Here is a 27,101-nt window from a genome sequence, read left to right as displayed (position 1 = left end):
GTTCATCTTTGACATTTCTCACTTCGATCTTGACGGACACCACCAGGTTCCGATTGAGATCAAAGGGAAAATCCAACGCTACTTATCGTGCTTTAGTTACGTGAATTTGTCTGCGACTGTTATTGCTAACAATGTAAAACATGCATCCTGTAAGACATGAAGATTACATTAAATAGATTCAATTATAGATTAAATATAAGTATGTTTGAATTCACTTTCAAAAGATAATTTGCTACATTATCTTTTGAAAGATAATTTGCTACAAGACTGTTCGGTTAACAGTGTAAGTTTCAGTTGATTATGAGAAATTTAGTGTCAAGATTAGAAAACAAGGATATTTTTATTTGGATTTTGCTCATATGAAATGTCAACATGTAAATATTGGCTTCCGATGCTCTATAGCTCCGCAGACAGATCGTTTACTTTGGTCAAAATCAACGAAAATGTGTTTATTTACCACATATTCCTCCCAGGACTCCCAACCGAGTAATTACGACAGTGAGCTTCGCGCTCTACAAAGCGCAGAATCGACGTGAGTTCCTACAGCAAAAAAGGGTTTGCGAGGGGAGCACAGGGTTCGCCAATAGCAAAAATAAATAAAAATAATAAATAAATAAATAAATCTCCCTGATAGTATTCCAAAGAAGTGTTAAAACTGTGCTGGTGTGTGGGCAGTCAGCTGTCTGAATCATAATTGGAGATTTCATAATAAATGAACAATGGCATACACAAGCTCTTCAGAGGAAATGAAGCTACAACAAACTTTTGCATTAGTGAGGAAAGTGAATTGTATTCGGCCCTCTAATGACTCACAAATTCCAGCTTGTGTTTATGAAAGATCTGAGAATTGAGCTCTCGTGTAAAGGACAGAGATCTGGAATTCCTCTTTTTTCTGTCATTGTTATATTTTTCAGGAACAACCGCCAGTTTCTGGCCAGGAACTAGTGTTTGTAGCGAGAGCTTTCCAAGGCCACATCGAGCAGGGCTGTCCGGGGGAAACATTATATCACGCATGGGGAACAGCAGAATCCGAACCCTTGGAGAAATCTCTCATAATTCGCCAAGGCAAAGGCCTGTATCCAGTCATAACGCATGCCCTCAACTGCCAATTCAGTTCCAGTGCTCTGAAGTGAATGTTCCGATTTTCTGTCCTCACTACTAAAATTTGCACAATTGAGCCAAATCACCAAAAAAGAATGGAAAAACTCTGTATATGTTGACAAATAGGATCGCTTGCATTTGTTTCGGTCAGAGTTAAGGAACTGAATATAGGCCAAATTCTTCCTGTAAATTCTACTCATGAAACGCTGCCTTACACACTTATCCGCACATGCAGAAGCTGAACGTCCTAATTCATACATCTTAATGTCGCGTGCTATACCATCAGCTTAATTCCTCTCAGCAAACTGCACAGAGCGGGGGACTCGTTAAAAAGGAGTACGAGGAGGCAGAGAACAGAGTTCCCTCTGCATGCAGGGAGAGCGGCGGAGTCATGTGACCCACGGGATGAGGCCAATGCGCAATTGCGCGTAAGTCCGCCAAACTCAGCGCCGTCTGCCACATCCTATAGAAGCCTGCTGTCGGCGGACTTATCGGGCTTTACATAACACTGAGTGTGCTCTGTAATGTGCTCGGTCCGGGGGGGGGGTGGGAGAGGAAGCGAGGGAGAGGGGAGAGAGGGAGGGAGAGGGAGAGAAAGAGGGAGTGAGGGAACAGGAGAGAGAGTGAGGGAGAGAGGGGGCGAGTGAGAGAGGGAGGAGAGAGGGGAGAGAGGGAGAGCGAGGGAAAGGGAGAGAGAGAGGGGGGTGAGAGAGAGGAAGAGAGTGAGGGAGAGGGGGGGAGCGAGTGAGAGAGGGGGAGAGAGGGAGAGCGAGGGAAAGGGAGAGAGAGGGGGGTGAGAGAGAGGAAGAGAGTGAGGGAGAGGGGGAGAGAGAGAGGGAGAGCGCACTGCGAGCATGCCAGAGTAGCTGGGGGTGTGCGCTGATGTGCAGAGGAGTCCTCTCTGCGTCTGAGACGGGCTGCAGACATGGAGGCGCAGCGGAGCTTCTTCCGGAAGGTGGACGTGCCAGACCACGCGCACTACATCGTGGCCTTCTTCGTGCTGGTCATCGGCGCGCTGGGGGTGGCGGGGAACGCGCTGGTCATCTTCGCCTTCTACAGGTACGCAGTCAAGTGGAGGCCTCTGCAGGGGAGGTGGCTGCGTGCAGGTGTGTGTGTGTGTGTGTGTGTGTGTGTGGGGGGGTAACTTAAAAGAGCCATGGTACATGGAAGATACTTGGCCATCGTGTTTCAATTCTTGTTTATAAAGAACAGCTTGCAATATTAGACAAAAAAAATATGGGGTAGTATTTTTCCTTGTCACTGGATTGTAACACACTTGTAACATGTTTGTATACCAGGAATGCCTATATTTCTTCCAGGTTTAAAATGAACAGTGTGCTGACATTGGTTTTACTGGATGTAACAAAAATATTAAAATGCTCTATTTTCTGTTTCTTAATTATCATGTTTAGTGACCTTAAGGAATGTGCACATATTGTAGGCCCAGTGCATTGTGCTGTCTCCATATTCTATAGGGTCCCTAATACCAGGCACAAGGGTATTATTTTGTCACATGCATGGCCTTCAATTAGCAAGAGTTTGTGCTGTGAACTCTTGCAAAAAGTCAAGATTTATAAAGTCAAGGGATGACAAATGTATTAAATAATCTGTGGAGTAGGTTACCTGTGTCTAGTAGAACCCTTCAGTGTAAATACTCTTGGGTTGGTGTGAATGTCTTGAATCGAAAGGGGAAAACATATCGCAGCTGTGAGTTATGCCAGCCAAGCTGAAAGGGTGAGATAACTTACTGGATTCTTTTTGGGGTGTTAGAAAGTTGCATTACATTTAAATTAGCTCCATCTGTGTTTACACGCCATCTCATAAACACTGCTTCGAAGTAATCTGATACATCCCCCGGGTTTCCGATCTCCACGTTATCTCCTCGTTATCTGTGGATGCTCCGCTTGAACGTTGAAGACTATTTTAGATTGCGCTGCAAGGAACCGGATGGAATGTCACGGATGCCGGCTGACAGGAGGCACGCTCCAGCTTAATTTGCAGCAGGGCGCGAGTCGCGCTTAATGAACGTGACGCAGACTAGGCTAGGCTAGGCTAGCTCTTCCCAGTTTGACTCAAAACGCATCCCTCCGGAATGCGACCGCGAGAAAAGTCTGCACGCGTGACCCTCCCGCTGAGAGCAAAGACCCCGAGTACTTTTCCTAGAGGTTACAGTACTTGTCAAAAGAAACGCCACCCTCCGGGGCCGCTGACATGCTTTTCACATTTGGAGGTGCGGTTGGTTACAGTCATGATGCTCTTAAAATATCTCCAGGGTCACATTTTCGAGGAAAAACGTTTCTCGCCCGTATTTCTTTACATTTACTTGTGATGAAAAAGATATGTTTATCGAACCACATGCATTGCATGAACTCTGTAGCAGAGACTATTCTTATAACGTCTCTTTCGGGGAATTTCCATTGGCTTATTGAATTTATATGTTACGTTATTATTATTTTTTCTTTTTTCTGCTTGGATTATTACGGTTCATTTAATTTATTGATGCAGCGAAAATACCTCCACATGAAAATGCGCAAAATACTTGCCAGATAAATGCACATTTTCTAAATCTTTTTCGATAAAACTGTTTTCCAGGAAGCTGGGGGATGCTTGACTCTTTATATTTGTAATCAGATTTAGCAAAGGAAAGATCAAAACCCTCTTGAGTGGACAGTGGGGTCAAAGATGAGAGGCTTACTGCATCAGGCAGGAGCAGCCAGGCCCTGTAGCTACGCCAGCCTGACTGTTCTCCGCCTCCGGTCCTCCTCTTGTTTTTTCGTCTTCCTCTTCCTTGTGGTTCATCCCTTCTTTTTTCCTTCACGAGGCATCGCTTTTAAATTTCATGTTTAGCGCTTTAACTAATCCCTTCACAATGAGCAAGGCGGCGCTACAAACTTGTAGCAGTCATATCTCACAGACGTTACGGCACTAGTGACTAGACCCAAGGCAGTGCGACAGCACGGCTTCAGGATAATCCTCTGTGCCGCCTTATCAGCAATGATGCTATTGGTTTGCCGCGAACAGTGGAACCACATCACGTTCAATGAAGGCAGGAGGCACAGGCCCATTCTTCCGGGTAAATTGCATGGGTTTCCCCTTCAAACTATAATTACTTTAGATACAGTTTTATTACAACAGATGCGTGCGCATTGCAAGACGGCCTGCAGAAAAAAAATATCCTGCGTTAAAGAGGATGGAACCTAATGTGCCACTAATATCTATCAATGAAGTTCATTTGTCTGGTCACAGTGTGAAGATGTTGATTGGTTCAGGTTCATTAGGGAATAGAGGATTAATGTGCGGGATTAATGGGGAGGGTGTGAACAGTGGGGGTTTAATCAAAATGATTGTCTTTTGTATGGAGCTGCTTGGAAAATTGTTAAAAAAATACACCAAGCATACAGACATAAGGCAGGCGGTCTCTATTTGGTGTGTCGAGAAAACGGTCTGTTTATTCCAGTTGGTTATAGGCATTACAGAATGCTGACAGAAGAAGACCAAACTGTTCAATACCCATTGGAGCATAGCAGGTTTATCTACCAGCATTGCATGTTTTTGTGCATCTACATGCAACCTCAGTAATTCACATTAAGCATTTTGCTAAGGGTGCAGCACTAGCACCATAGCTGAGAGACAAATCCACTGCCCTTGGGTCACAAGCACAGAATTGCACTGCACTGCCATCCAAACTGATGTTGCAAATTCTCTCAAAAGCTTTTTTTTCTCCCTCCTTTCTTCTTAATTTAAGCAACAAGAAGCTCCGGACCGTGCCCAACTATTTCATCATGAACCTGGCCGTCAGCGACTTCCTCATGGCCATCACGCAGTCCCCCATCTTCTTCATCAACTGTCTGTACAAGGAGTGGGTGTTCGGCGAACTGGGTAACACATTTTTGCCTTTCTCCAACGTCCAGATCAGTCAGGCCTGCCCCCTCGCCCCTTTTAAAGTATCAGCCCATCCCAGCCTCGCAGTTTAACGCCTGCTAATTAATCTAAAACAAAGACCATGGGAAACGCTCAAAGCTGAGGACTCTGGCTCCCCAAGACCGGGGCCTGGCTGAATTACAAAATGGAAATGAATTATGTCCTCAAAAGTGGGCCTTTTGTAGCTGTTAAATATTGTATTGATGGAATTGGAGGCAATTGTGTGTGTGGGTTCACTGGGGGGTTGGGTGGGGGGGGGGGGGATTCCAATTTGTCGATTACATTCAAACATATTTTTCAGCCTTAGGCCCCCCCAACAAATTAAGGACAGTCGTGTGCTTCAGTGTAGCTTGTTCCAGTGCACCACCACGGTAACAGTCATATTTTTCGTGCCAGATTGATTGAATTCTTAACTGATTGTTGTGCTTAAAGTTTAATTTGCTTATTTAATCATTCAAATAAAAACTAATTTAATGGATCTTATCAAGCAGCTTAGCCTTTTCATTCCCCAAGTCACGTCGTAATGGGTTAATCAAACGTAATAGTTCCTGATAAACGTTGACTTTTTAATTGTGACTGCTACACAGTCCTTTCCCCTATGCTGTGTGGAAATGTGTGTCTGTAGGGTGGGGTGTAAGGTGTTCCTCTGTGGAAACGTGTGTCTGCAGGGTGTAAGATGTTCCTCTGTGGAAACGTGTGTCTGCAGGGTGTAAGATGTTCCTCTGTGGAAACGTGTGTCTGTAGGGTGTGAGATGTTCCTCTGTGGAAATGTGTGTCTGTAGGGTGTGAGATGTTCCTCTGTGGAAATGTGTGTCTGCAGGGTGTAAGATGTATGCCTTCTGTGGGGCTCTATTCGGGATCACCTCCATGATCACCCTGCTGGCCATCTCCATCGACCGCTACCTGGTCATCACCAAGCCCCTCCAGGCCATCCAGTGGACGTCCAAGCGCAGGACTTCCCTCGCCATCGTCCTGGTCTGGCTCTACTCACTGGCCTGGAGTCTGGCTCCTCTTGTTGGCTGGAGTAAGTTCCTGCTTTCTTGAAAAGGAAGTTCCTCTTTCTTGTGACTGACAGTGTAAGCATAGTAATCAGCTGTTCTGAGTTTGATCAAAAAAGATCTATGTTGTGTTTTGTTACATCAATGTATGATGACCTTCTTGAAAGTCAGACTTTGCACTTTGCTAAATCAAAAACCTTCTCAGAGGTTTTCGGAGAACAGGAGTGAAAATGTTTGTTGGGAAATTTGAATGAATTTAAAAATGCCATTTTGATTTATTTGTGACAGAATGCTCCTGTGCAAAGAGTATACTTAGGCACTGGTTCAGTGGGCAGATAAAATGACTTAAAGTCCTGCTGTGTACTACATCTCAGTGTAAAAAACCTACAGGAGCAACAAGTCATAAAAGCATTCGGAAACAAAGGACGCGTGAGATTCATCTGTGAAAATAATTTTAAAAGCCCCCCCCCCGTGTTGAGTGGACCCCCGCGTTGGTCCCCAGGCCCTGTACCCCCCCTTATCCATGTATAAAAATAAAGAAAAGGAGCAAAAGAATACTTGTTTGGTTAGAGAATTTTTAATAGTGTACTGCAGCGTCCCGTGTCACAGAGTGGATCATTCCATACAGGCGGTCGGTAGGCAGATCTTTCTAATTCTCTGAATTTGGTCTTCATGGGTGATATTTCAATCTGGTTTGAGAACCGTTCTCTCACCTTTCCGTCCCCACATCCACAGGTTCATACATCCCAGAGGGCCTGATGACATCATGTACCTGGGACTACGTCACATCCACCTCTGCTAACAAGAGCTACACCCTGATGCTGTGCTGCTTCGTCTTCTTCATCCCGCTGGGCATCATCTCCTACTGCTACCTCTTCATGTTTCTGGCCATCCGCAGTGCCGGCCGGTACGAGTGCACCTCCGGTCCTGTAGGGGGCGCTAAGCCCAAACTGCCTGAGGGGGGACAGGACACCTTTTTCGTACCTGACCCTATGAAAATGTATAGCAGCTGATATGCATTTTATATTTTCCAAAGTCATAAATGTATGCTGCTTTTCTGATTTCTAATTATCCAACAGGAAGATGCACAAAGACAGTGTGTGTAAAACAGAACAGTTCCTGGCCCAAGGCCTTTGAAGGGATGCTGTCTGTGTCGATGTCTGGAAAGGAGTGATGGAGAAGGATCTATTGTGTCCTTTCCCCTCCTTTTTTCTCTTTCTCTTTCCTGTCATTTCATTCTTCGCCTTCGTGCCCCCCAGGGACCTGGAGAAGCTGGGGACGCACATCCGGAAGTCGACGCTGGTCCAGCAGCAGTCCATCAGGAACGAGTGGAAGCTGGCGAAGATCGCCTTCGTGGTCATCATCGTGTACGTCCTGTCCTGGTCTCCGTACGCCTGCGTCGCCCTCATCGCCTGGGCTGGGTGAGTCCGCGCTCGCCTTCCGGAAAATTCTTCCTTTCGTTTGTGGACACTTCGTTTTTTCAGACGTCATCGAGGTTTCTGACTGACGCTGTGAGAGAGCGAGGATGATCTTCTGGTCTCTAAAAACGATGGTGGCCACAGTAAATGTACAATGGTGTTTCACAGTTTCTTGTTTCAGTCTATATTACTTCTGAAGCGACAAAACAAAATGTTCGCTTGCAAAAATCTGGGGTGCTCTAGCTGTAATAGGGTGCATTTTATCCATATCCATTTTAATTTAAATCCATCCGAGCAGACAATGCGACACACTATAGCCCCATATGGGATAGTATATCATGGCATTGTTGCCTTGTGTATATTTTCCACTAGATTCACTCAGATGAGTTGACTGTAACTGACATGTTAGGGTCGTTGGGGGCCTGTTTCTATGGAGACACAGCGTTTCCATTGAGTTATCGGCATACAGTTTCTCTCACCCGGCCTCCTCGGTCAAATTTTTGAAGAGGTGTCACTTGTTCTCTTTAAATGGAGATTCTGAGAATGAATCCATGAATCCCACAGTTTCCCACAGATGGTCGCAGGTGGCCTACCTGTATAAGGAGATACTTTGGATTCTTAATCTCTTCGGTCCATCAAAAGGATGGAGAGGAGGAATTTGATTGAAGCATTTTAAATGTTTTAAAAGGGATTATGATTATCAAGCTGGAATGTGAAGGTGATATTAAGTCGAGCTCTGTTAACAAAACCAAGAAGACAAATTAGAAAAGAAGATTAGCTAGTGAATCCCCACTGGGTAATAAATGCATGTAACAACTTGTTGTGATGTGCTGATTTGAAAATTATGACTTGACAGTTAAAGATTTACTTCAGGCGTATGAATAATGAGCTAAAATGCATATTCCTGTCTCATTGTCTTATGGTATTATGCTTTAGGACATGATTAATGCTAAATAATGCTATATGTCTAACTGAATATTGTGCATTTGTACAAATAAAATAAGCAGTTTTGGACAGCATCTTCCTTTACTCATTTGTTGAACCAAGTACATCCGACAAACCATACTCAGAAATGTGACAGTGTTATATTTATTCATTTTTTATTCAATAAATGTGTCAACAAAGGGAGTTGCTGTCTGAAATTATTCAATTTGTATAAATGTACTATATTTGCATAAGTTTATATTGACATATGTTTATATAAAGATTTATTTTACACTAACCAATACATATACACATTTGGATGTGCACCCTTTCTTGCAAGCAAGGAGGCATTTTATTTCCTGTGATGAGAGCCACTTGTTCTTTTTATCACGGATATTGGACAGGTTACTGAATGTAGTGCTGTTCACAGTTATCTTATAATGTCATAAATGTGTATACATCAGGACAGAAAGGCATGATATTTTTGGGTTGTGGTAATACACCCGTGAAGAGACACAGAGGAAATTATTACCTAAGGAGCTATTTTCAGGAAGCACAACCGAGCGTCTGAACATTGTGTTTTCTATTACTGTGCGTAATGAGAGAGAGAGGAGAGAGGAGAGAGAGAGAGAGAGAGAGAGAGAGAGAGAGAGAGAGAGAGAGAGAGAGCTGGACACAATTATGCTCGCGGTAAATGTTCAGAGAAAATCACCAATCCAGGGATTAACATTCCTGCATAAGACAGCAGGCCAAAGAGCCTTTCACAAAAAATAAAACAGCACGCACACACACACACACAGACACACACACACACACAGACATAACCACACACACACGCCCACACACACACACAGACATAACCACACACACACGCCCACACACACACACAGACATGACCACACACACACGCCCACACAGACATAACCACACACACATGCCCACACACACACACAGACATAACCACACACACACACACACAGACATAACCACATGCACACACACACACGAAGAAACAATCCAAGAATTCATAACAGGTTCAGATCTTCACATATGGTCATGGACTGAAGTCGTTAGTAAAATTGTTTTTATATAGCACATTTTTATAGTCGATTGCTATACAATGTGCTTTACAACAAGATATAAAAAATAAATATAAATAAAATACATAAATAATGGGTGTAAAAAGTAGGATTTCGTTTTTTTATGTGAATTTTAAAAACTTATTCAGATGCCCTCAGAACTTGTGGGAGATGTTTCCAAAGTCTAGGGACACATGCATTAAAAGCCACCTCACCATGAAATTTAGTCCTTGACCATGGAGTGGGTTAGCAAGAGGGAATCAGTGGATCTGAGGGCTCTAGGAATACATTTTATGAGTAAATCATTTATGTGGTCAGGGCCAAGACCATGAACAGATTTACAAACTAACAGAAACGCTTTCAAATCGATTCTGGCAGCCAGTGAAGAGATTTTAAAATGGGAGTTATGTGTGCACTTATCTCGGTTCTGGTCAGAACTCTGGCTGCAGCATTTTGTAATAATTGCTGTCCAATAAGATTCTTGGAAGGCCTGAGAGAAGTGCATTACAATAATCCATGAGGCCAGTGATAAAAGCATGTGCTAGTTTTTCAGTGTCGTCCTGGGAGAGAGAAGATCTAGCTCTAGCGACAGGGAACATTGCTGTGGCAAGAGGGAACATAGCCCATGTGACTCTGTCCAGTACTGACCCGGGGAGGGAACATTGCCCATGTGACTCTGTCCAGTACTGACTGGGGGAGGGAACATTGCCCATGTGACTCTGTCCAGTACTGACTGGGGGAGGGAACATTGCCCATGTGACTCTGTCCAGTACTGACTGGAAGAGGGAACATTGCCCATGTGACTCTGTCCAGTACTGACTGGAAGAGGGAACATTGCCCATGTGACTCTGTCCAGTACTGACTGGAAGAGGGAACATTGCCCATGTGACTCTGTCCAGTACTGACTGGAAGAGGGAACATTGTCCATGTAATTCCTTCCGCTCTGAAAACCCTCCCCCCTGGGTCACTGGCGTTGCCATGGAATCAGGAATGCTGGAACCATCATCCCTCCACAGTCACTGGCAGGAAGAAATGAGTGTGCTACTGCCAGTCCCTCTCGCATGGATGATGCTCTCATTGCAGGCATGCCAATCTCCTGTCCCCGTATTGCAAATCAGTCCCAGCAGTCATCGCCAAAGCATCTGCCGTCTACAACCCCTTCATCTACGCCATCATACACACCAAATACAGGTGACTCCACGCTTATTCATTCTGTCTTCCTGAGATGTCATTTAAGACTGTGGCCTGGATTCAGTCAACTCTTGTTCTTAACTTTGACACGTTTTTTGACAATATTTTTTTTTAATCGTATTGCAAATTCACCAAAAATGAAACTGTCAAACAGTGTTTGTGGAAAAACAAACAACAACACTGGAATAATTGCCTTTAATTGCATGTTAAAGTAAGTTCATGTGTTGATTCCAACCTGGCAGAGTTTTGTCTGAGAGGTTGAGTTTGAGGTTGAGTTTAAGCTTGAGCTTGAGTTTGAGGTTAAAGTTGAGGTTGAGTTTGAGGTTGAGGTTAAAGTTAAGGTTGAGTTTGAGGTTGAGGTTAAAGTTAAGGTTGAGGTTGACTTTGAAGGTGAGGTTGAGGTTGAGTTTGAGGCTGTGGTTGAGGTATTTGAGGTTGAGTTTGAGGTTGAGGTTAAAGTTAAGGTTGAGTTTGAAGGTGAAGAGGTTGAGATTGTGGTTGAGTTTGAGGTTGAGGTGTTTGAGGTTGAGTTTGAGGTTGAGGTATGTGAGGTCGTCTGTCTCTCCTCCCTGTACAGGACGACCCTGATGGAGAACGTGCCCTGCCTGAACTGCCTGTCCCGCCCCTCGCGGAAGGACTGCCTGTCCGGGTCCAACAGCGAGGCCTCCTGCTGGGACTCCGTCATCAGCCGCCAGGCCTCCAGCACCAGGACCATGCTCCGCCCGGGCTCCTCCATGTCCACCGGCAACATGGTGTGTGTGTGTGTGTGTGTGTGTGCGCGAGTGTGTGTGTGTGTGTGTGCGTGTATGCATGTGTGTGTGTGTGTGCGCGAGTGTGTGTGTGCGTGTATGCATGTGTGTGTGTGTGTGCGTGTGTGTGTGTGCGCGTGTGTGTGTGTGCGCGAGTGTGTGTGCGTGTGTGCGTGTGTGTGTGTGTGTGTGTGCGTGTGTGTGCGTCTGTGTGTGTGTGTGTGCGTGTGTGTGACTGGCTTCACTTACATAAGAAGAACCTGAGTGGGTCTCTTTGTGTCTTCCTGAGTATTAGGTGGTATTAAGTGTTAATGGTCTCATCTTATGTCTGGTGGTGGGTGATAGCTGAATGGAGACAAAAGCCTTAAGACATATCAAGTGGTGAAATTGAATTTCATCTTTAAAGCAAGCTTATCTAAGACTGGGATTTAATTCAGTTCAGTTTTTTCATTTACAGATTAGATTTACTGTAATCCTTAATTAAATTTTTACTGCTTTGGTACTTTCATATTTGCAAATAGACTACTGAGAAGTCAAACACTGGATGTAATTAGTATTAACTTCAGTTGTGTCCATTTTGCTTTTTATGCAACTTTCTCAATTAACAATAGTTTGGTACCATTTTCTACTGAGTCTCTGAATGTTTAAGTATAATATGTAAGAGGTATGAAGTATGCCGGTTCAGAAGAGGATGCTGGGTAATCGGGAACATGCAGGAAGAGCTCGTGTGCTCCTTCGCTTGAGGTGCTGAGCGGGTCAAAGTGAACTCAAGGGCAACGTTGTTCGCCCCTGGCGAGAGCGAGATGTTATTTTTTTATTTTTTTCGGGGATTTGTGCACCTCGTTCATCCCCCCTCCCTGGGCCGGGGCGGAGCGGGGTGCCAGGGTTACGGGGCCCCCCTCGTCCCAAAATGCCGCTTCAGAGCGAATATCTCCGGCGCGATCTCCGTTTGAAGATCACCGAACATCGCTGCGTGATTTCTTTAGCGCCGCTTTACTGCCTTATTTAGAGTGACGTGCCGCTCTGTTCCGATGCCTTCTTCGGCTCCTGGCTCGGAGCGGAGCAAAGCCTGTTTCACGGGCAGTTGTGGGCATTATTCCTCCTGAATGAGCTTCTCACAAGATCGTTTGCGGTGGTCTATTTTTTATTGTACGTTGCACTCTTTGGAAGTGACATGCACTCATTTTATGTATGGATTTCTTTGGATTACTACTAGGTATCAATGGATGTCAGTGGATTGCAGCCCAGAGGGCAATGCAAGGACCAGATGTTATATAATCCGATGCGCATTTAAAGGCACATACAGTTTTAGCCCCAGGACGTTTTTCAGCAGTTCAGTCCAGTCAGTTTTTCAGTTCTCCTATGTGAAATGAGAATTGACTTCTTTGTTATTGAAACAATAGTACAATAGAAAACAGTGCCCAGCAATAGACTGTCGAACTGTCCAGGGTTTATTCCAGTTTCTCGTGCAATGCATGCTGGGATAGGCTTCTGCACCTCCCGCGACCCTGCCCAGGAATGAGCGGGTTAGATAATGGATGGATGGATAATGCGATAAATGGTCAGTTTTATGTTCTCCACTTCCAAGAATTGAACCCCATGCCCCTCAGGTGGAGGTATTGACTGATTCATCCCTAATCTGTGCTTCAGGGGTGCAGCGACGTGGAGCTGGACCCGCTGGACAGTCGGCCCCTCTCCTTCCGAAGCGGGACGTCCTGCGGCCTGTCTCGGGACAGGGACCAGAGCCAGCTGTCCCGCCTCGGCAAGGCCAAAAGCTGCTCTGCCGTCATTGAGCAGAAGGTAAGGTACGTGCTACAGGCGTGGGGGAAAACAGCACTTGGCCCCATTTGGAGCTCGGGACCCTAACATCGCTGTGACAAATTCCACAAGCGCCGTTGCCCTACGGGTGAATTATTGGGCCTAAAACACATTTAGCAGGGGGTCAGTTTTAAGGTTCGCTGCTCAGGATAGAGTAACAAGGTTCGGATGTCCATGTCCCCACAAACCAATCACTCCGTTCGACACACACAGGTTTTATTCTTTGTAACAACAAACATAAACAGGCACGGAAGGAGCAGGGAAGTCGATAACTGGTCCCAGCCTGCTAGCATAGCTTCCGCAGCCGTCTCCCACTCCAGCCCCAGATCTCACTGCAGGCAGAACGGATGAAGTGTTACCAATAATTACCTCAGTGTCTGCAGCTGCAGGTGCGGGCCGGCTAAAACGCTCCCTCTCTCCGCCTGCAGATGGCGCCCTAACTGCACCACCCCTCCACAGCTAGCAGCTGGTGTCCCTGAGAGAGGGGGTGTGAGGAGCGTAGTGCCCCCCGGAGCGTGGCCGTTGGCTCGTGCTGAAGCGCACGAAACTGGGGGGTGGGGTGGGGTGGGGTGGGGTGGGGTGGGGTGGGGGGGGGAACCACCTTGAGCACAGCCTGGGGTCGATGGGTCACAAACTCCAGCCCCAGTCTGACGATTCCCAGGGGTCCACTGGGCACAGCTGGTCTGAGGGATCGGGTGCAAAGTAGCTGGAAAAATAAAAAAAGTGGAAAAAACATGGTTCCCGGAAGGGATTGTGCATAAAATGTATTACAAATTGAAATCAGTTGAAAGCTTGTGATGTATGTTTTTTCCCCTCTTTCATTTGCCCTCCTTTTGCATTAATCCTGTGTTTTTTAACCCCCCCCCCCCCCCCCCGCCAGCAGCATCAGGCCCCCGCCCTGGTGAGGGACTCGCTGAGCAGCTACAAGCACAGTCTGGGGTCGGGCTCGGTTTCCATGGCGACTGCCCTCCTGCCGGGCACAGGAGGGGCAGGCCGAGGCGGCGGGAGGCAGGACGGAGAGCTGGGCGGCGGCGGCGACGGCGGCTACGCGGGAGAGAGTGGGTGGGGGGGCGCTGGCCGCAGAAATGGGCGGAGCTCGACCGGGTCGGGCCCGGAGCCGGACAGCCCCCCCTGCTCCGGCCCCCCCCTCCCCCCATCGCCAGAGAGCAGCCTGGTGGGCGAAGATGTGCGTGTAGTGGGAAAGCTCGAGATTCTCCCCAGCTAGACCGCCAACGTCTGGCTCGGCCACCAGAGCCTGAACTGCTCCACTGAGCTGCCGGAGTCCGAAGACAACTTCCTGTCCTGAGTCCGCGGGCAACTTCCTGTCCTGAGTCCGCAAAGACAAGGATCCACTCGCCTCTTTTCTTTGTGATTTTTTTATATAACACTGAGAAAAGGCAGTTTTTCAAGCACCTTCCTGGGGGACATGGAAGAGAAGGACCCTGGCTCCAGATTTGACTAGAATTTGATACATCAAGTTATCCAAAGCTTTTCTTTTTTTTGTCCTTTGAGGTATAAATTAGCTCAACTGCCATATGAAATGGTGCCTAAATGGTTCCTCTTTGATAAATTCGGACCGCGTTTTGGAGAATTTTTATAATTTTTTTGCTTCTGTGATTTTAATAAATGCCAGACCAGTGACCAGGAGGACGTCGCAAAGCAATAAAGGAATTTCCTGTGCGCCTGCTGGCCTCGACCTGTCAGCTCCTGGTTGTGTCACTGACCAGGGGTGCGTTCTCAGAGGGAGAAGGCAAGAGTGACGGCCATTTGACAGGTGACAGATTTGGGGCCCCTCCCCCTCCCCTCCCAGATTTCTTCATCAGGGCTGCCATACCAGAACTGAAGATCCGCATCAAATTGATCTCAGACTGCTTTGCTGGAACAAGAGAAAACCACCAGCAGACGGCTCATAAAAAGTGATAATGCAAAAATGTTTTACACCAAATCATCAAGTTTTTAAAAGTTTTATCCACTAGAAGTAGCACTCCAACGAAGAAGCGCTTCAACAAAGAAAACGGCGATTTCATTTTCTTGTACTGGCCCACTGTTGTGGACTAATGTGAGTGCCCTGGCTCCTTACCCTTTGAACCCTATGGGATTATTTACCATTTCATCACACTGATGTTCTGTTCTACTTCTATGTCTCTTATTGTCTTTATTTTATTGCTACACCGTTGGTGAGCGCACAACATCTGTCATGAAGGCTCATGAATATATAAATGAACCAGCCTATTTAACAGTTTTCATAGTCTTGAGTGAACACTGCCACCCACTTGTCAGGAGGACAAACGACACAATTCCCCCACTTTTGATGAATGTTGCCAATCCTTCCGATTTTTGGAATTCCTCCTCCTCCCTCTCATTGTGTTGTCGTTGTCGGAAATTTTTTTAATGAATTCATCTGTGTTTAATTTAGAATAAATGAAATGTGCATACCTCTTTATTCAGGCGTCTTGGTTTGTTTAGCCAGTGAATATAAAATAAGAATGCATTAATTCACAAAATATGATGACTCAACATGAACTGCGCGCATTGATGAACAATTCAGTCAGTTATTGTAGCTGCAACATAAACACCCTCTTCTGAAATTTCCGCTTGAATTGACCTTTTTAAATCGTGACGTCATATTTATTAAAGTAGTGTTAATAAATTATTCACATCGTGTTTTGATCGATTATGTTCACGGAGTAGCCTATCGATCACGGTTAAAGTTTAATGGCAACACGGAATTTGAATCCTAACCTTGAATGGAAACTGAATACTGAAGATACAATTCCTATGATTCCCGCAATTAGCCTCGATCGTTTTTTGTGTTCAGCCACGCGTAGGCTGCTCTTCATTTGTGGGCCTGCTGGCAGGTCTACTCAAAATACAGCACTTCATTTCCTCAGGTCTGTACTCAACTCTGTCATGCCGGCCAACAATATGAATATTCAAGTAGGCTAAGCATTTATTGTTTCTTCGGGGAACATTCCTTGGACTGTGTAATGTATTCGCCAGAGCAGAGTGGACCTGTTTTCTGTTACTTAAACCAAAGGACGGTTGGCTTAGATTTGGACTATGAAGAACTCTGAAGAGTTGTAGGCCTGCTGTAACCGCAACGTTACAGTTAAAGTGCAACTTATATCTGTCCACTAGAGGGAACTAGAAGCCCATTGAAATAATTACTATTTGTTCGGTTACATATTTGCAAATGGATTTTTATAATTTTAGCCTCAGGTCGTGTCTCAGCATTTAACGTACAGTTTCAATGATCAGAGAAGAAGTTACTGTAACAGACGGAGTATGCTAGGCGGATATCAGGATCAAGTAATGTATAATATTTGTACATTAAGACTTTACACTCAGAGCAATCAATAGCTTGTCAGTGCTGTCTTTCACATGGGGACTGCGAAGCTATTAACTCGCACAGAAGCATCAACGCCACAAGAAAGCATTACAAGAAAGAATTACATCACTAAGTAACGACATTAGCTCACAGGTGGGTATGTAGCGGTTAGAAAAATACCACGCGACTGAAGTCAGTGAGACCGAAACGAATCACCCACTAAATATTTGCAGAATGCGATCAGCAGGTTTCTTTCATCAGATGTCCTGGAATGCAGTTGTCACTGTAATTTATTACTCTAATAAATGTGCATGTTCACTGAGAGAAACGAACACATTTATAGATTTTTTTGGAAAATGTATTGTTGTAGTTTTCTAAGTTCTCTTCATCTTATTATTATTAGTTGTTGTGGTAGTAGTAAATAGTAGTACTTATTTTTTATATTGCTATATTTTTCAAATCCTGACCATTTTTGATATTGGAAGACTATCTACACTGTACATTCACTCTTAATTGTTTAATGAAAATGCTAAAGTCACTGTCCAGGTCTTACTTGGACTGACAATAAAACTTTGAAATTGCCTTATAGTTATTCTTCCTTTCTTCTTTTATGTCTCTCTTGCTCTCTGTCCCTCTGCCTCCCTCCCTCCCTCCCTCCCTCCCTCTCTCTCTATCTCTCTCTCCCCCTATTTACCATCCTCTCCCATGCCATATCCACTGGTAGAGTAATATTAATTTGAATTCGGTGTTGAACTCCTTTTCTTTTTTTGACATCACTGCGTTGCGTGATCTCAGTGAATTAAATTTGCCATTTATAACGGTAAAGTACTGATGGTCGTGTGAACAAGCCATTATGGAACTGAAACAGTGCACAGCTGTGACATAATATGATTTTCTCTGTTTGTTTTGCTGAGGATTGGCCTATATATCAGAGGTGGCTAATCCACTGCCCACAGGCTACACATGGCCCTTGAACTGTTCTGATGGTGCGCATAATAAATATTATGGACGCATTTTAGGCTGCCAAAAAATACAAACTTACCTGCCTGTACCAACCAATGCATGATGGGGCTTCCTACAGTAACTTTACCCTAATGCTGACCATTACACAAGACCTGTCCAACCACAGCACTTCAGAGCAGAAACAGTCTATATCCATTATCCTGAGACTGAAGAATGATCTGATGCAGAAACTGTACATTATCCTCCCACACACTGTCCACCAGTGAAGAAGAATCGGGCCTAGCAAGTGACTGGGCCGTTCTGTGATTGAAGAGTACGACAGCTGTTGATCTACACTGATGTGTGGCAGGGAGTGGGTCAGATGCTACTGACAGCTTTCTGGATACATATTTATATCATTTTATTCTGGCTTGGTTTCCTTTGAAAGCTCCAGTGGATACAGAATCTGCTGTCGGGTTTGTTAGTGGTGGATAATTATGTCAAGGGTTTGTGACAAGAAAAAGGATGGAAATACATCCACAAGTCGCCCATGCAAAGCGGTTGATCTGTCAGTTAAGGGGGTTGATCTGTCAGTTAAGGGGACATTCTCAGGTGATCTGCTCACCTGTGTCACTGAAGAGAAATTATGATGTAATCTTCTCTCCTTTGTGTAAGTGCTTCAGTAGGGTTTCAGCCATACTTGTAGGTGATCGTGTACAGTGTGTCCGTTCCCCGGGTAATTTAACGTATTCATGCAAACCTACCACGCCTTGAAATCACATGACTTGTTTCAGCAACGTGCAGGTTCTGTTACTTCATGAGGTATGCACTACATACTGCACATACATACATACGAACACACACGCACGCACGCACACCCACACACTCACACACTCACACACACATATTCACACCTTGGGTTCTCATCGTCACTCATATCGGATTTCCCTTTCCCTGTCATTGAAGCTGACTGGATGGATGTCATGGTTGGAATTGAAAGGTTATATGGGTGCTATAGATGCCAAATGTTTGCCATCTCCTACTGGGCAATGGCATTGGCCTGATACCTTCTTCATTATCTGCACTACAGCATGAAAGCTAGTCAGCTCCTGTTTCTGGTGTGCCTCTGAGCATTTTTAGGAGATTTCTGGTGGCCAACAAACGTGGAAACCATCACTAAAACAGCACAGAACCTCAAGCTGTCATATGATGGCTATTCATGTAGAAAGCAGTGGGCAAAAAACCCATCTATTTCCCCTCATTTACGAATAAACTTTTTCCATACTCATTCTTCTGTTAGTCACCATAACAGACACCTTGTTTTCTTCCTTGATTAGAGTGTTTCAGTTGTCAAACTCTGAGGTGAAGAGTTTTGGATACGTAGGAACCAATCTGTTGACTGATATTAAGTAAAATATGACTTATTGGCGGACGCACTGGAAATCGCAGTCCCATGTGGGCAACTGCCGAAACTACATTTTTGCCAGTGTAAACAGGTTACTGTCCGGTTTACACTTTGCGGTAACCAGTTCAGATCCGCTCAATTAGGCTACCTGCCAAACTCTTCTTAGAACATGCCCTTGAAAACTGTTTATTTGTTGTTTTCGTTTCCCTTTCCTTGGGTCTACAACAACAACATAAGTAACAACATACGTCTCTTTTCAGTCTCGTGTCACACGCTTTGTATTTATCAATATTTGTTTTTTGTTTGGTTATTCTTCCTGGCCCGTCCCACCGCTTAAATGACGCCATCTGATAGGGGGAATTTACCTCCACCCACGGGGAAGCGAGACGAGCGGAGTTCGAAGCGGAAGTCAAACTGGTGCGAGAACTCTGTGATCAGCGACACGGGCGGCCGTATTGCACTCGCGCTGAAAGTAGCTGGAGGAACTGAGACAGACCCACGCTGCCGACAAAGAGGTGAGCGATACCGGTATATTTTGGGTACAGGGCGAAGGTGGATGAGCTTTTTATCGCTACCTCTCGGAAGTAAGAGCAGCAGCGTTCTGAAGTTAGTGGGGGTGTGATCTCGAAAACCTGCATTGTAACAAGAACTGTAGCAAGTGCAGCTTAGAATGAAACGTGCTTTCTTCATTCAGTCCCCGAACTTTTTCCATGCAGGCGTACTGCAGCGTTCTGATTGTGCAGCGTCTGGCAGGTAGCTTGCACGATAAAATGTAATTAAAAAACTTTACTATTGAAATACTTATTTAAATGGTATATCTATATTGTCAATGTTACTTTATGTTTAATTATCGATACTGTTTAGCTACAACCAGTTACTATAGCTAGGCGATAGAATTTTATTGTAGCCTATATTTTAATGTGATTTTATGGTTTCATTTATTTTTATATACCAACTATATATTAATTTGGGATCAGTAGCCTATTATTATTTATTACATTTTTTAAATAAACTGGATGAAACTAAAAGTTTTGTCATCCTTCACGAGGCAGAGGTTGTGTATCACTGGCAGAGGTGTGCGGTTGTCACGCTGTTTCTAACTAGTCATTATCACTCACTCCTTTCTAGTCTGGCACATAGCCTATGCGTTTTCCCCAGAATAGGCTATTCGAACAGCTGGCTGTGTGTGCGCCGATTTTCGTTTTGGCATTGTGGTGATTCGCGATATGCTTCCGCTTTTCTGAGAAAGTAAGCGCCATGGTCGACATTTGTTCTGTTACACATTTTGTATAGCATATTATAGAAACGACACGTTTGAATACAGGTCGCAGGAATGAGAAAAAAAGGAAAGTACTCTCTCTTTGTCAAAGAGCCAGTGCCCCAGGCGCAACTTGCATCGGCTACAGCTGCTGTGGCTGCTTTATCGCTGCCCTAGGACATCGGACCAAAGTCAACCTACGAAATCAGGCCACTTTTTACCTTTGAACAGCATTATCCCCTTTAAACGAGATATTTTCTTGGAAAATTGCTTGTCCGAAACGTCACTCGTTGTTATTTGACTTGTCACGTCATCTAAGCTTCCCCCTTCCCATTGCTGCCTTATTTTCCTTTGTCACTTTTGAATGGGGCGACTCTGAATTGGGTTGTCTGAAATTTGCAGTCAAAGACAGAAACGAGGGAATCCGTGTCTCGGGGGAAATTTCTGTGTTCTGTCAGAAACTCGTAGTATTGTCTGACATTACTGGCGGAGTCTGCCAGTCAGTAAATGGATGTGCATTTTTTTTTACTATATACTACCAAATATATATATAAATATATAAATACAATGTATGAAAACAAGATTTGATTTCACTTGCATTGTTTAAACAATCATAAGAGGCCCGAATATCCAGTCATGGAGGCGAATGTCCACTAGGTCCTTTTTATGAGAAAATTTATGCTTTTGGACGGCACTAATTATATTAACTATGAGACTGAATATTGTGGCACAGACCCTGAATGGAAGCAATTATTGTTGTGTGTGTGACGTAGCTGTGCCTTTGTTCCAATTGAAGAGAAAATCGACGCTTAGGCATATCTTTATGTATTGATCAATGGTATTGACTGCCTTGCATGGGTGATATTTCCCGGTCTGTGACACCTTGCTCAAGGGGTTGACTCAGTAGGGAAGCCATTGTAAAGCGTTTCGCAACATTGATGATGATAGCTGAAGTCATGTCTGCTTGTATGTCTGAACTAGCTTTAGTAGTCCATCTACCCCTCCCCCCCCACCCCCAGATGACAGCTGTGGGAGTGAATCGCATGTCATCTTGGTGCTTCTTCCTTTTCATGGCCTGTGATTGGTCAGCGGAATTGTTAGAACTAGCCCGTGCCTCTTTGTGAGCGAGCGAGCGAGTGAGTGAGTGAGTGAGTGAGTCAGGCGTGGTTTGCAGATTGCTCAGGTAATATATGGGCTCCTGTGACAGCAGGGTATATATCACTGTGAATGTGGGTAGACGTGCCACCCCCCCCCCCCCCTCGATGAGCTGGCAGTCAGCAGACAGCAATGACATTCTGCTTTTTAATTATGCTGATTATAGGTTTCAGTGTCTTCTCCGCTTTGTGTTTGTCTGCTGTGAAGTGAACTGTGTATGGTACAATCATATCTCGGTCTGATCAGTCAGTGTTCTCTGCTGAGAGACAGTTGTGGTGTACAGGACAGGTTATGATAAGGATGGGATGGCCTTGTACTTCATCTTCCTGCTCCTGGATGGAGAGCAGATCCAGCGAGATGGAGTGAGTTTTATCCCACCTGACCTGCTTGGTGATCATTGCAGCCTTTTCCCGTGTCTGCGACATAGAATTGTACAGGTGCGCGACATCGAGGAGAAAGTATAGCGCGGCCACTATTTTCTCGGGGTGGAAAGAAGTACGTCATTCTTTTTGTGAGACCTGTCAAAAGTGGTTGGCACATGCATGCTGCGTTTATGGGTAGGAAAAGGGTGACCAACAGCCGTCCTGCGCAGGCGGGGCGCTAACCCCACGAGAGAAAGCTGTGAGAAGTACACGTGTAAATCGGGTCGGTTTGGGCCTGTAGAGGGTGGGACCTGCGAGGATTGAGGATGGGCGGGTTGACGGAGAGCGGGCGTGTGATGGAGAGCGGGCGCGACGAATGAGCGTGGCGTGGATGCGAGCGGGCGCGCGCGGAGCGTAGCGGGGCCTTCGAGCATCGGCCGTTGAATCTGGACGGCCGACCTGACGCGGTCCGTGCTGAGGATTTCGCGTCGGAGCCAGCGGTCGGGGGCCCTTCGTCTCCTGAAAAGGGCCTGAAGATTCTCAGCCCAGACACTCCTCTTCCAATAGGCTGAGCTGTATTTCCAGGCTGCCAAATGCTCATAAAAATTTGAATTAGCAACTGACGTTATCCGTTGAGTAATACGACCCGGTCAATAACAGTGCATTTTCAGCCTCAGGATGCTCAGGTTATCCACCACCACCCGATGGTACCATAGAAGTATTACTGCGGAAGTGAGCTGTGCAGCGTGCTGAATCATTTCTGAGGGTTGGCATCACACCACCATTGTTGTCACACCTGGCAGCAGACAAGAGCAATGGATGAATGGGTTCATTTTCTATTGGCTCAGGGCTGTCCAAGCCTGTTCCTGGAGATCTACCGTCCTGTAGGTTTTCACTCCAACCCTAACAAAGCCACACCTCATTCAACAGCTAGAGATCTCCATGAGCTGCTAATTAGCATAGTCGGTTATGCCAGTTTCGTTGAAATTAACACCTACAGGATGGTAGATCTCCAGGAACAGGCTTGGACAGCCCTGTATTAGCTTCCAGGGTTTTCCTGGTTCAAATGAGGCCAAGGCGGTACTTTAATCGTAATTACATCCCAAAATCTTGTTATTAATGCGAATTATCCTATCTAAAAAAATCTGTTATTCTATGGGCCATATTTGCAGAGTTGAAAACGTGAAAAGAATAAAATGCAATTTAGGAAACATTTTTGTTTTAGAAAATATTGAACGTGCTTGGATGAAGAAGATGCAAGGTTTAGGCTGCCTGACCAAATGCAGTGACCTCACAGCGATGTCTGATGCTGCCCTCCATGCATACAGGACTGTAGCTTTACGTTGTTTAGAAGCACCTTTCCTGGTGCATGGTGCTGATTACCATACAGCACCACTTCAGAGTAATGCCGCCATTTACAAACGATAGAAATCCACTGAACGCAGCGCTTGCATTTATAATGTTTCTTTTTTGTGCCGACACCGGTCAGAATTTTATAAAGGGGGCCCAAAATTCCATCGAAAGGGGCCCCTCAGAATTCTCTATGCTGGAGAAACGCTGGGTTGTTTTGGTTATGGGCTATTTGTATGTGTTCATTTCCCCCAGTGCCGCATCTGGGAAAAGCAGTATTATTCACAGCGATGGGCTATTAGGTTACATGTTATTTTGTGCGGTTTCCCAGACTGGTGCACATTTATCTGATGAGGGTCTGATGATAACGACCCTATTGGTTTCAGTGTTTGCCCTGGAACAAATTGAAATGTAATTAAATTAAAAGGATTTAATCATGTCAGAGTAGAGAAAATCCTCTGTTATTGAATTAAAGCAGGATTTATTTTCAGAGCTAAAGATAGAACTATGACTGACTCTGAACATTCTCACTGTAAGCAAACTGCAACTCTCTTTAGGAACAGGGAGAGCGAGAGCTGTGCCTGCTTGTGTGTATTTGGAACATGGAGAGCGTGAATGTGCCTGCTTGTGTGTATTTGGAACATGGAGAGCGTGAATGTGCCTGTTTGTGTGTATTTGGAACATGGAGAGCGTGAGTGTGCCTGCTTGTGTGTATTTGGAACATGGAGAGCGTGAGTGTGCCTGCTTGTGTGTATTTGGAACATGGAGAGCGTGAATGTGCCTGCTTGTGTGTATTTGGAACATGGAGAGCGTGAATGTGCCTGCTTGTGTGTATTTGGAACATGGAGAGCGTGAGTGTGCCTGCTTGTGTGTATTTGGAACATGGAGAGCGTGAATGTGCCTGCTTGTGTGTATTTGGAACATGGAGAGCGTGAATGTGCCTGCTTGTGTGTATTTGAACAACCTGGAGAGGGATGTGCCAGCATTGTCTTAGTTGACACTGTCATGACTGTGAAACTCCGCTTGTGTGATTGGAACATGGAGTAACTGTGAATGTCGCCATGCTGTGTCTCAGTTTTGGAACAAACGCCTCCGAATGTTTTTTGTGTTTTTAAGACTTCTATAAGTCGTTGGTGTTTGGACAGAGAGGTTTAAGGGCTGGTTGCTGAGTTCTTGTGCCTGTGTGCATTAATGCAGGAAGGATAGAGGATTAACCGACTTGGTGGAGGAACAGGCAGGATCAGACGGAGCTGCATGTGTCATTAAAGGTAGTAGCCCCAATTCCCGCTGTGTGTATTTGGAACATGGAGAGCGTGAATGTGCCTGCTTGTGTGTATTTGGAACATGGAGAGCATGAATGTGCCTGCTTGTGTGTATTTGGAACATGGAGAGCGTGAGTGTGCCCGTTTGTGTGTATTTGGAACATGGAGAGCGTGAATGTGCCTGCTTGTGTGTATTTGGAACACGGAGAGCGTGAATGTGCCTGCTTGTGTGTATTTGGAACATGGAGAGCGTGAATGTGCCTGCTTGTGTGTATTTGGAACATGGAGAGCGTGAATGTGCCCGCTTGTGTGTATTTGGAACATGGAGAGCGTGAATGTGCCTGCTTGTGTGTATTTGGAACATGGAGAGCGTGAATGTGCCGCTTGTGTGTATTTGGAACATGGAGAGCGTGAATGTGCCTGCTTGTGTGTATTTGGAACATGGAGAGCGTGAATGTGCCTGCTTGTGTGTATTTGGAACATGGAGAGCGTGAATGTGCCCGCTTGTGTGTATTTGGAACATGGAGAGCGTGAATGTGCCTGCTTGTGTGTATTTGGAACATGGAGAGCGTGAATGTGCCTGCTTGTGTGTATTTGGAACATGGAGAGCGTGAATGTGCCTGCTTGTGTGTATTTGGAACATGGAGAGCGTGAATGTGCCTGCTTGTGTGTATTTGGAACATGGAGAGCGTGAATGTGCCTGCTTGTGTGTATTTGGAACATGGAGAGCGTGAATGTGCCTGCTTGTGTGTATTTGGAACATGGAGAGCGTGAATGTGCCTGCTTGTGTGTATTTGCACTCAAACCACAACCCGTGGGTGGCAGTTTACACCAGCATATACTTGGTTGACACTGTCATACTGTAAACTCAAACTGTGATGAGGACCGAGCAAGTAAACAAATGTAATAAGTCGCATCCCAGAATGCTCTCAAGTTTTTATGAAAAACTGCCCTCCCAGAAATGATTTTTAATGTGTTTTTTAAAGACTTCTATAAAGTCAGTTGGTGGGTTTGGACAAAAGAGATTAAGGGCTGAGTTCTTGAGTTCTTGTGCCTGTGTGCACATTAATGCAGGCAGGATAGATGGGGATTAACCGGACTTAGGTGGAGAGGAACGGCAGGATCAGACGGCCAGACTGACAATGTGTCATTAAAAGGTAGTCAGCCCCCCCCCACCCCCACCCTTCCCCACGCTGCGGGCTGTTTGTGCTGGGACAGGGCCAGGTTTCCTTCTGGGGGGGGCGGGGGGGGAGCTTAGACAAACAATGGAGTCAAGTGAAAATTCATACGCTTGTGACATTTCTCCTTTTGTGTTCCGACTGACTTTTCCCATGAACAGAACAGATAAGCTGAACTTTGGCCCTGGATAATTTATGACATTTTGTTGCACTGAAGCCTCCGTTTGACCTGTTCCTGCTGACTTTGTTCTTGTCATCAATGGGCTATATGACTGAAGTGAAGACGTTAAGTGATATTTATTAAATGCATTGGTCATAGTTAATGGGGACAAAGATTAATGTTGTGGTAGAGAACCCTGAAAGAAGGGACTAAGTTGGGCCTGTCGGTCTAATTTTTTTGTGTGCCTTTGGTGCACTCAACCATAGCAATTTGTAGCCAAATGTGATGAGTGGGGTTGAGTAGGTGATAAGCGGGGTTGAGTAGGTGGTAAGCGGGGTTGAGTAGGTGATGGGTGGGGTTGAGTAGGTGATGAGCGGGGTTGAGTAGGTGTAACTCAGCCAGGATTGTTGCCGAATATGATGAGCGGGGTTGAGTAGGTGATGGGTGGGGTTGAGTAGGTGGTGGATGGGGTTGAGTAGGTGATGAGAGGGGTTGAGTAGGTGAAACTCAGCCAGGATTGTTGCTGAATATGATGAGCGAGGTTGAGTAGGTGATGAGTGGGGTTGAGTCAGACAGGGTTCCTCAGGTTACTGTAGCATTAGCAGATGTGCCCGCTGATGTGCCGAGAGAAACTCACAGATCGGTCCGTTGGAAGAGTTCTGTTTGCTTCCGCTGAAATTTAAAATGAAAATATTCCGATGCGTTTTGGCGGTAAGGGGCAACCTGAATTTAAACCAGAATCTAAGCCCTGAATAGGCAGGTTAAATGTTAGTCCTGACGTTGACCATGCGTGCGTTTATGAATTCATCAGCGGAAAAATGCCTGGGTTTTCCACGGAGCTCAGGCCAAATCCCGTGCGTATTGGGTCTTGAGCTACCCTGGTCCGGGCTGAGGTTTAATCCTGCCGCTGACGTGTGCACACACCCAAACACGGGGCACCCCATGTGGGGCCCTGCAGCTCCCAGCTGTTCCCCTCAGGGTGGGGAGGGGGGTCTGTATTAAAGGCCTGGGTCCCCCCAGGGAATGCTGGGACGTGGCCGTGACGCTTTTCATTTATCTTCCATTGTTGTGCGGGTCGAGCGCGAGGTGTGGGTGGCAGGGACTGATTATCGTGCTATTTATACGGGCAGACAAAGCAAAGGCTGGGGGGGGGGGGGGAGGGGGAGGGGGTACAGGGCTGAGCGCACAGAGTCGAAATAGACCCTGGACGGATGAGGGGAAAAAGTGCGCCCTGCCTCCAGGTACTCGCCCGGTGATCTAACCACTGTACCGCTGTTCTGACACATTAAGACCTTTCCCTTCTTAGTCAAGTCAAACCTACGGGCACCTACCCTGTGCCATCCTGTCTGTTAAATAACCCTAACCCTAACCCTAACCCAAACCTACGGGCACCTACCCTGTGCCATCCTGTCTGTTAAATAACCCTAACCCTAACCCTACGGGCACCTACCCTGTGCCATCCTGTCTGTTAAAAAAGCTGAGCTTCCACTGACATTTGGCAT

General features: G+C 45.6%; 2 protein-coding genes across 2 annotated transcripts in view; both read left to right on the top strand.

Annotated features, from left to right (window-relative positions):
* Positions 1-1,934: 1,934 nt before the first annotated feature.
* On the top strand, positions 1,935-15,642 carry LOC135233599 (melanopsin-B-like). Its single transcript, XM_064297320.1, has 9 exons — positions 1,935-2,160; positions 4,847-4,980; positions 5,843-6,046; positions 6,756-6,927; positions 7,280-7,441; positions 10,525-10,632; positions 11,210-11,384; positions 13,032-13,181; positions 14,083-15,642. Exons 1-9 carry the CDS (start codon positions 2,027-2,029, stop codon positions 14,422-14,424), a joined length of 1,581 nt encoding a protein of 526 aa, XP_064153390.1. The 5' UTR covers positions 1,935-2,026; the 3' UTR covers positions 14,425-15,642.
* A 3,588-nt stretch (positions 15,643-19,230) lies between these two features.
* LOC135233598 (PDZ and LIM domain protein 5-like) overlaps positions 19,231-27,101 on the top strand; it is a 94,841-nt gene continuing 86,970 nt past the window's right edge. Inside the window, 1 exon segment of the mRNA XM_064297319.1 lies at positions 19,231-19,389. The gene's annotated coding sequence lies outside the window, so the exon portion shown is untranslated.

The sequence above is a fragment of the Anguilla rostrata genome, chromosome 10 (assembly GCF_018555375.3).
Source record: "Anguilla rostrata isolate EN2019 chromosome 10, ASM1855537v3, whole genome shotgun sequence".
NCBI classification, from domain to species: Eukaryota; Metazoa; Chordata; class Actinopteri; order Anguilliformes; family Anguillidae; genus Anguilla; species Anguilla rostrata.
Note: the sequence above shows the minus strand (reverse complement) of the source record. Positions and strands in the feature narration are given on the sequence as shown.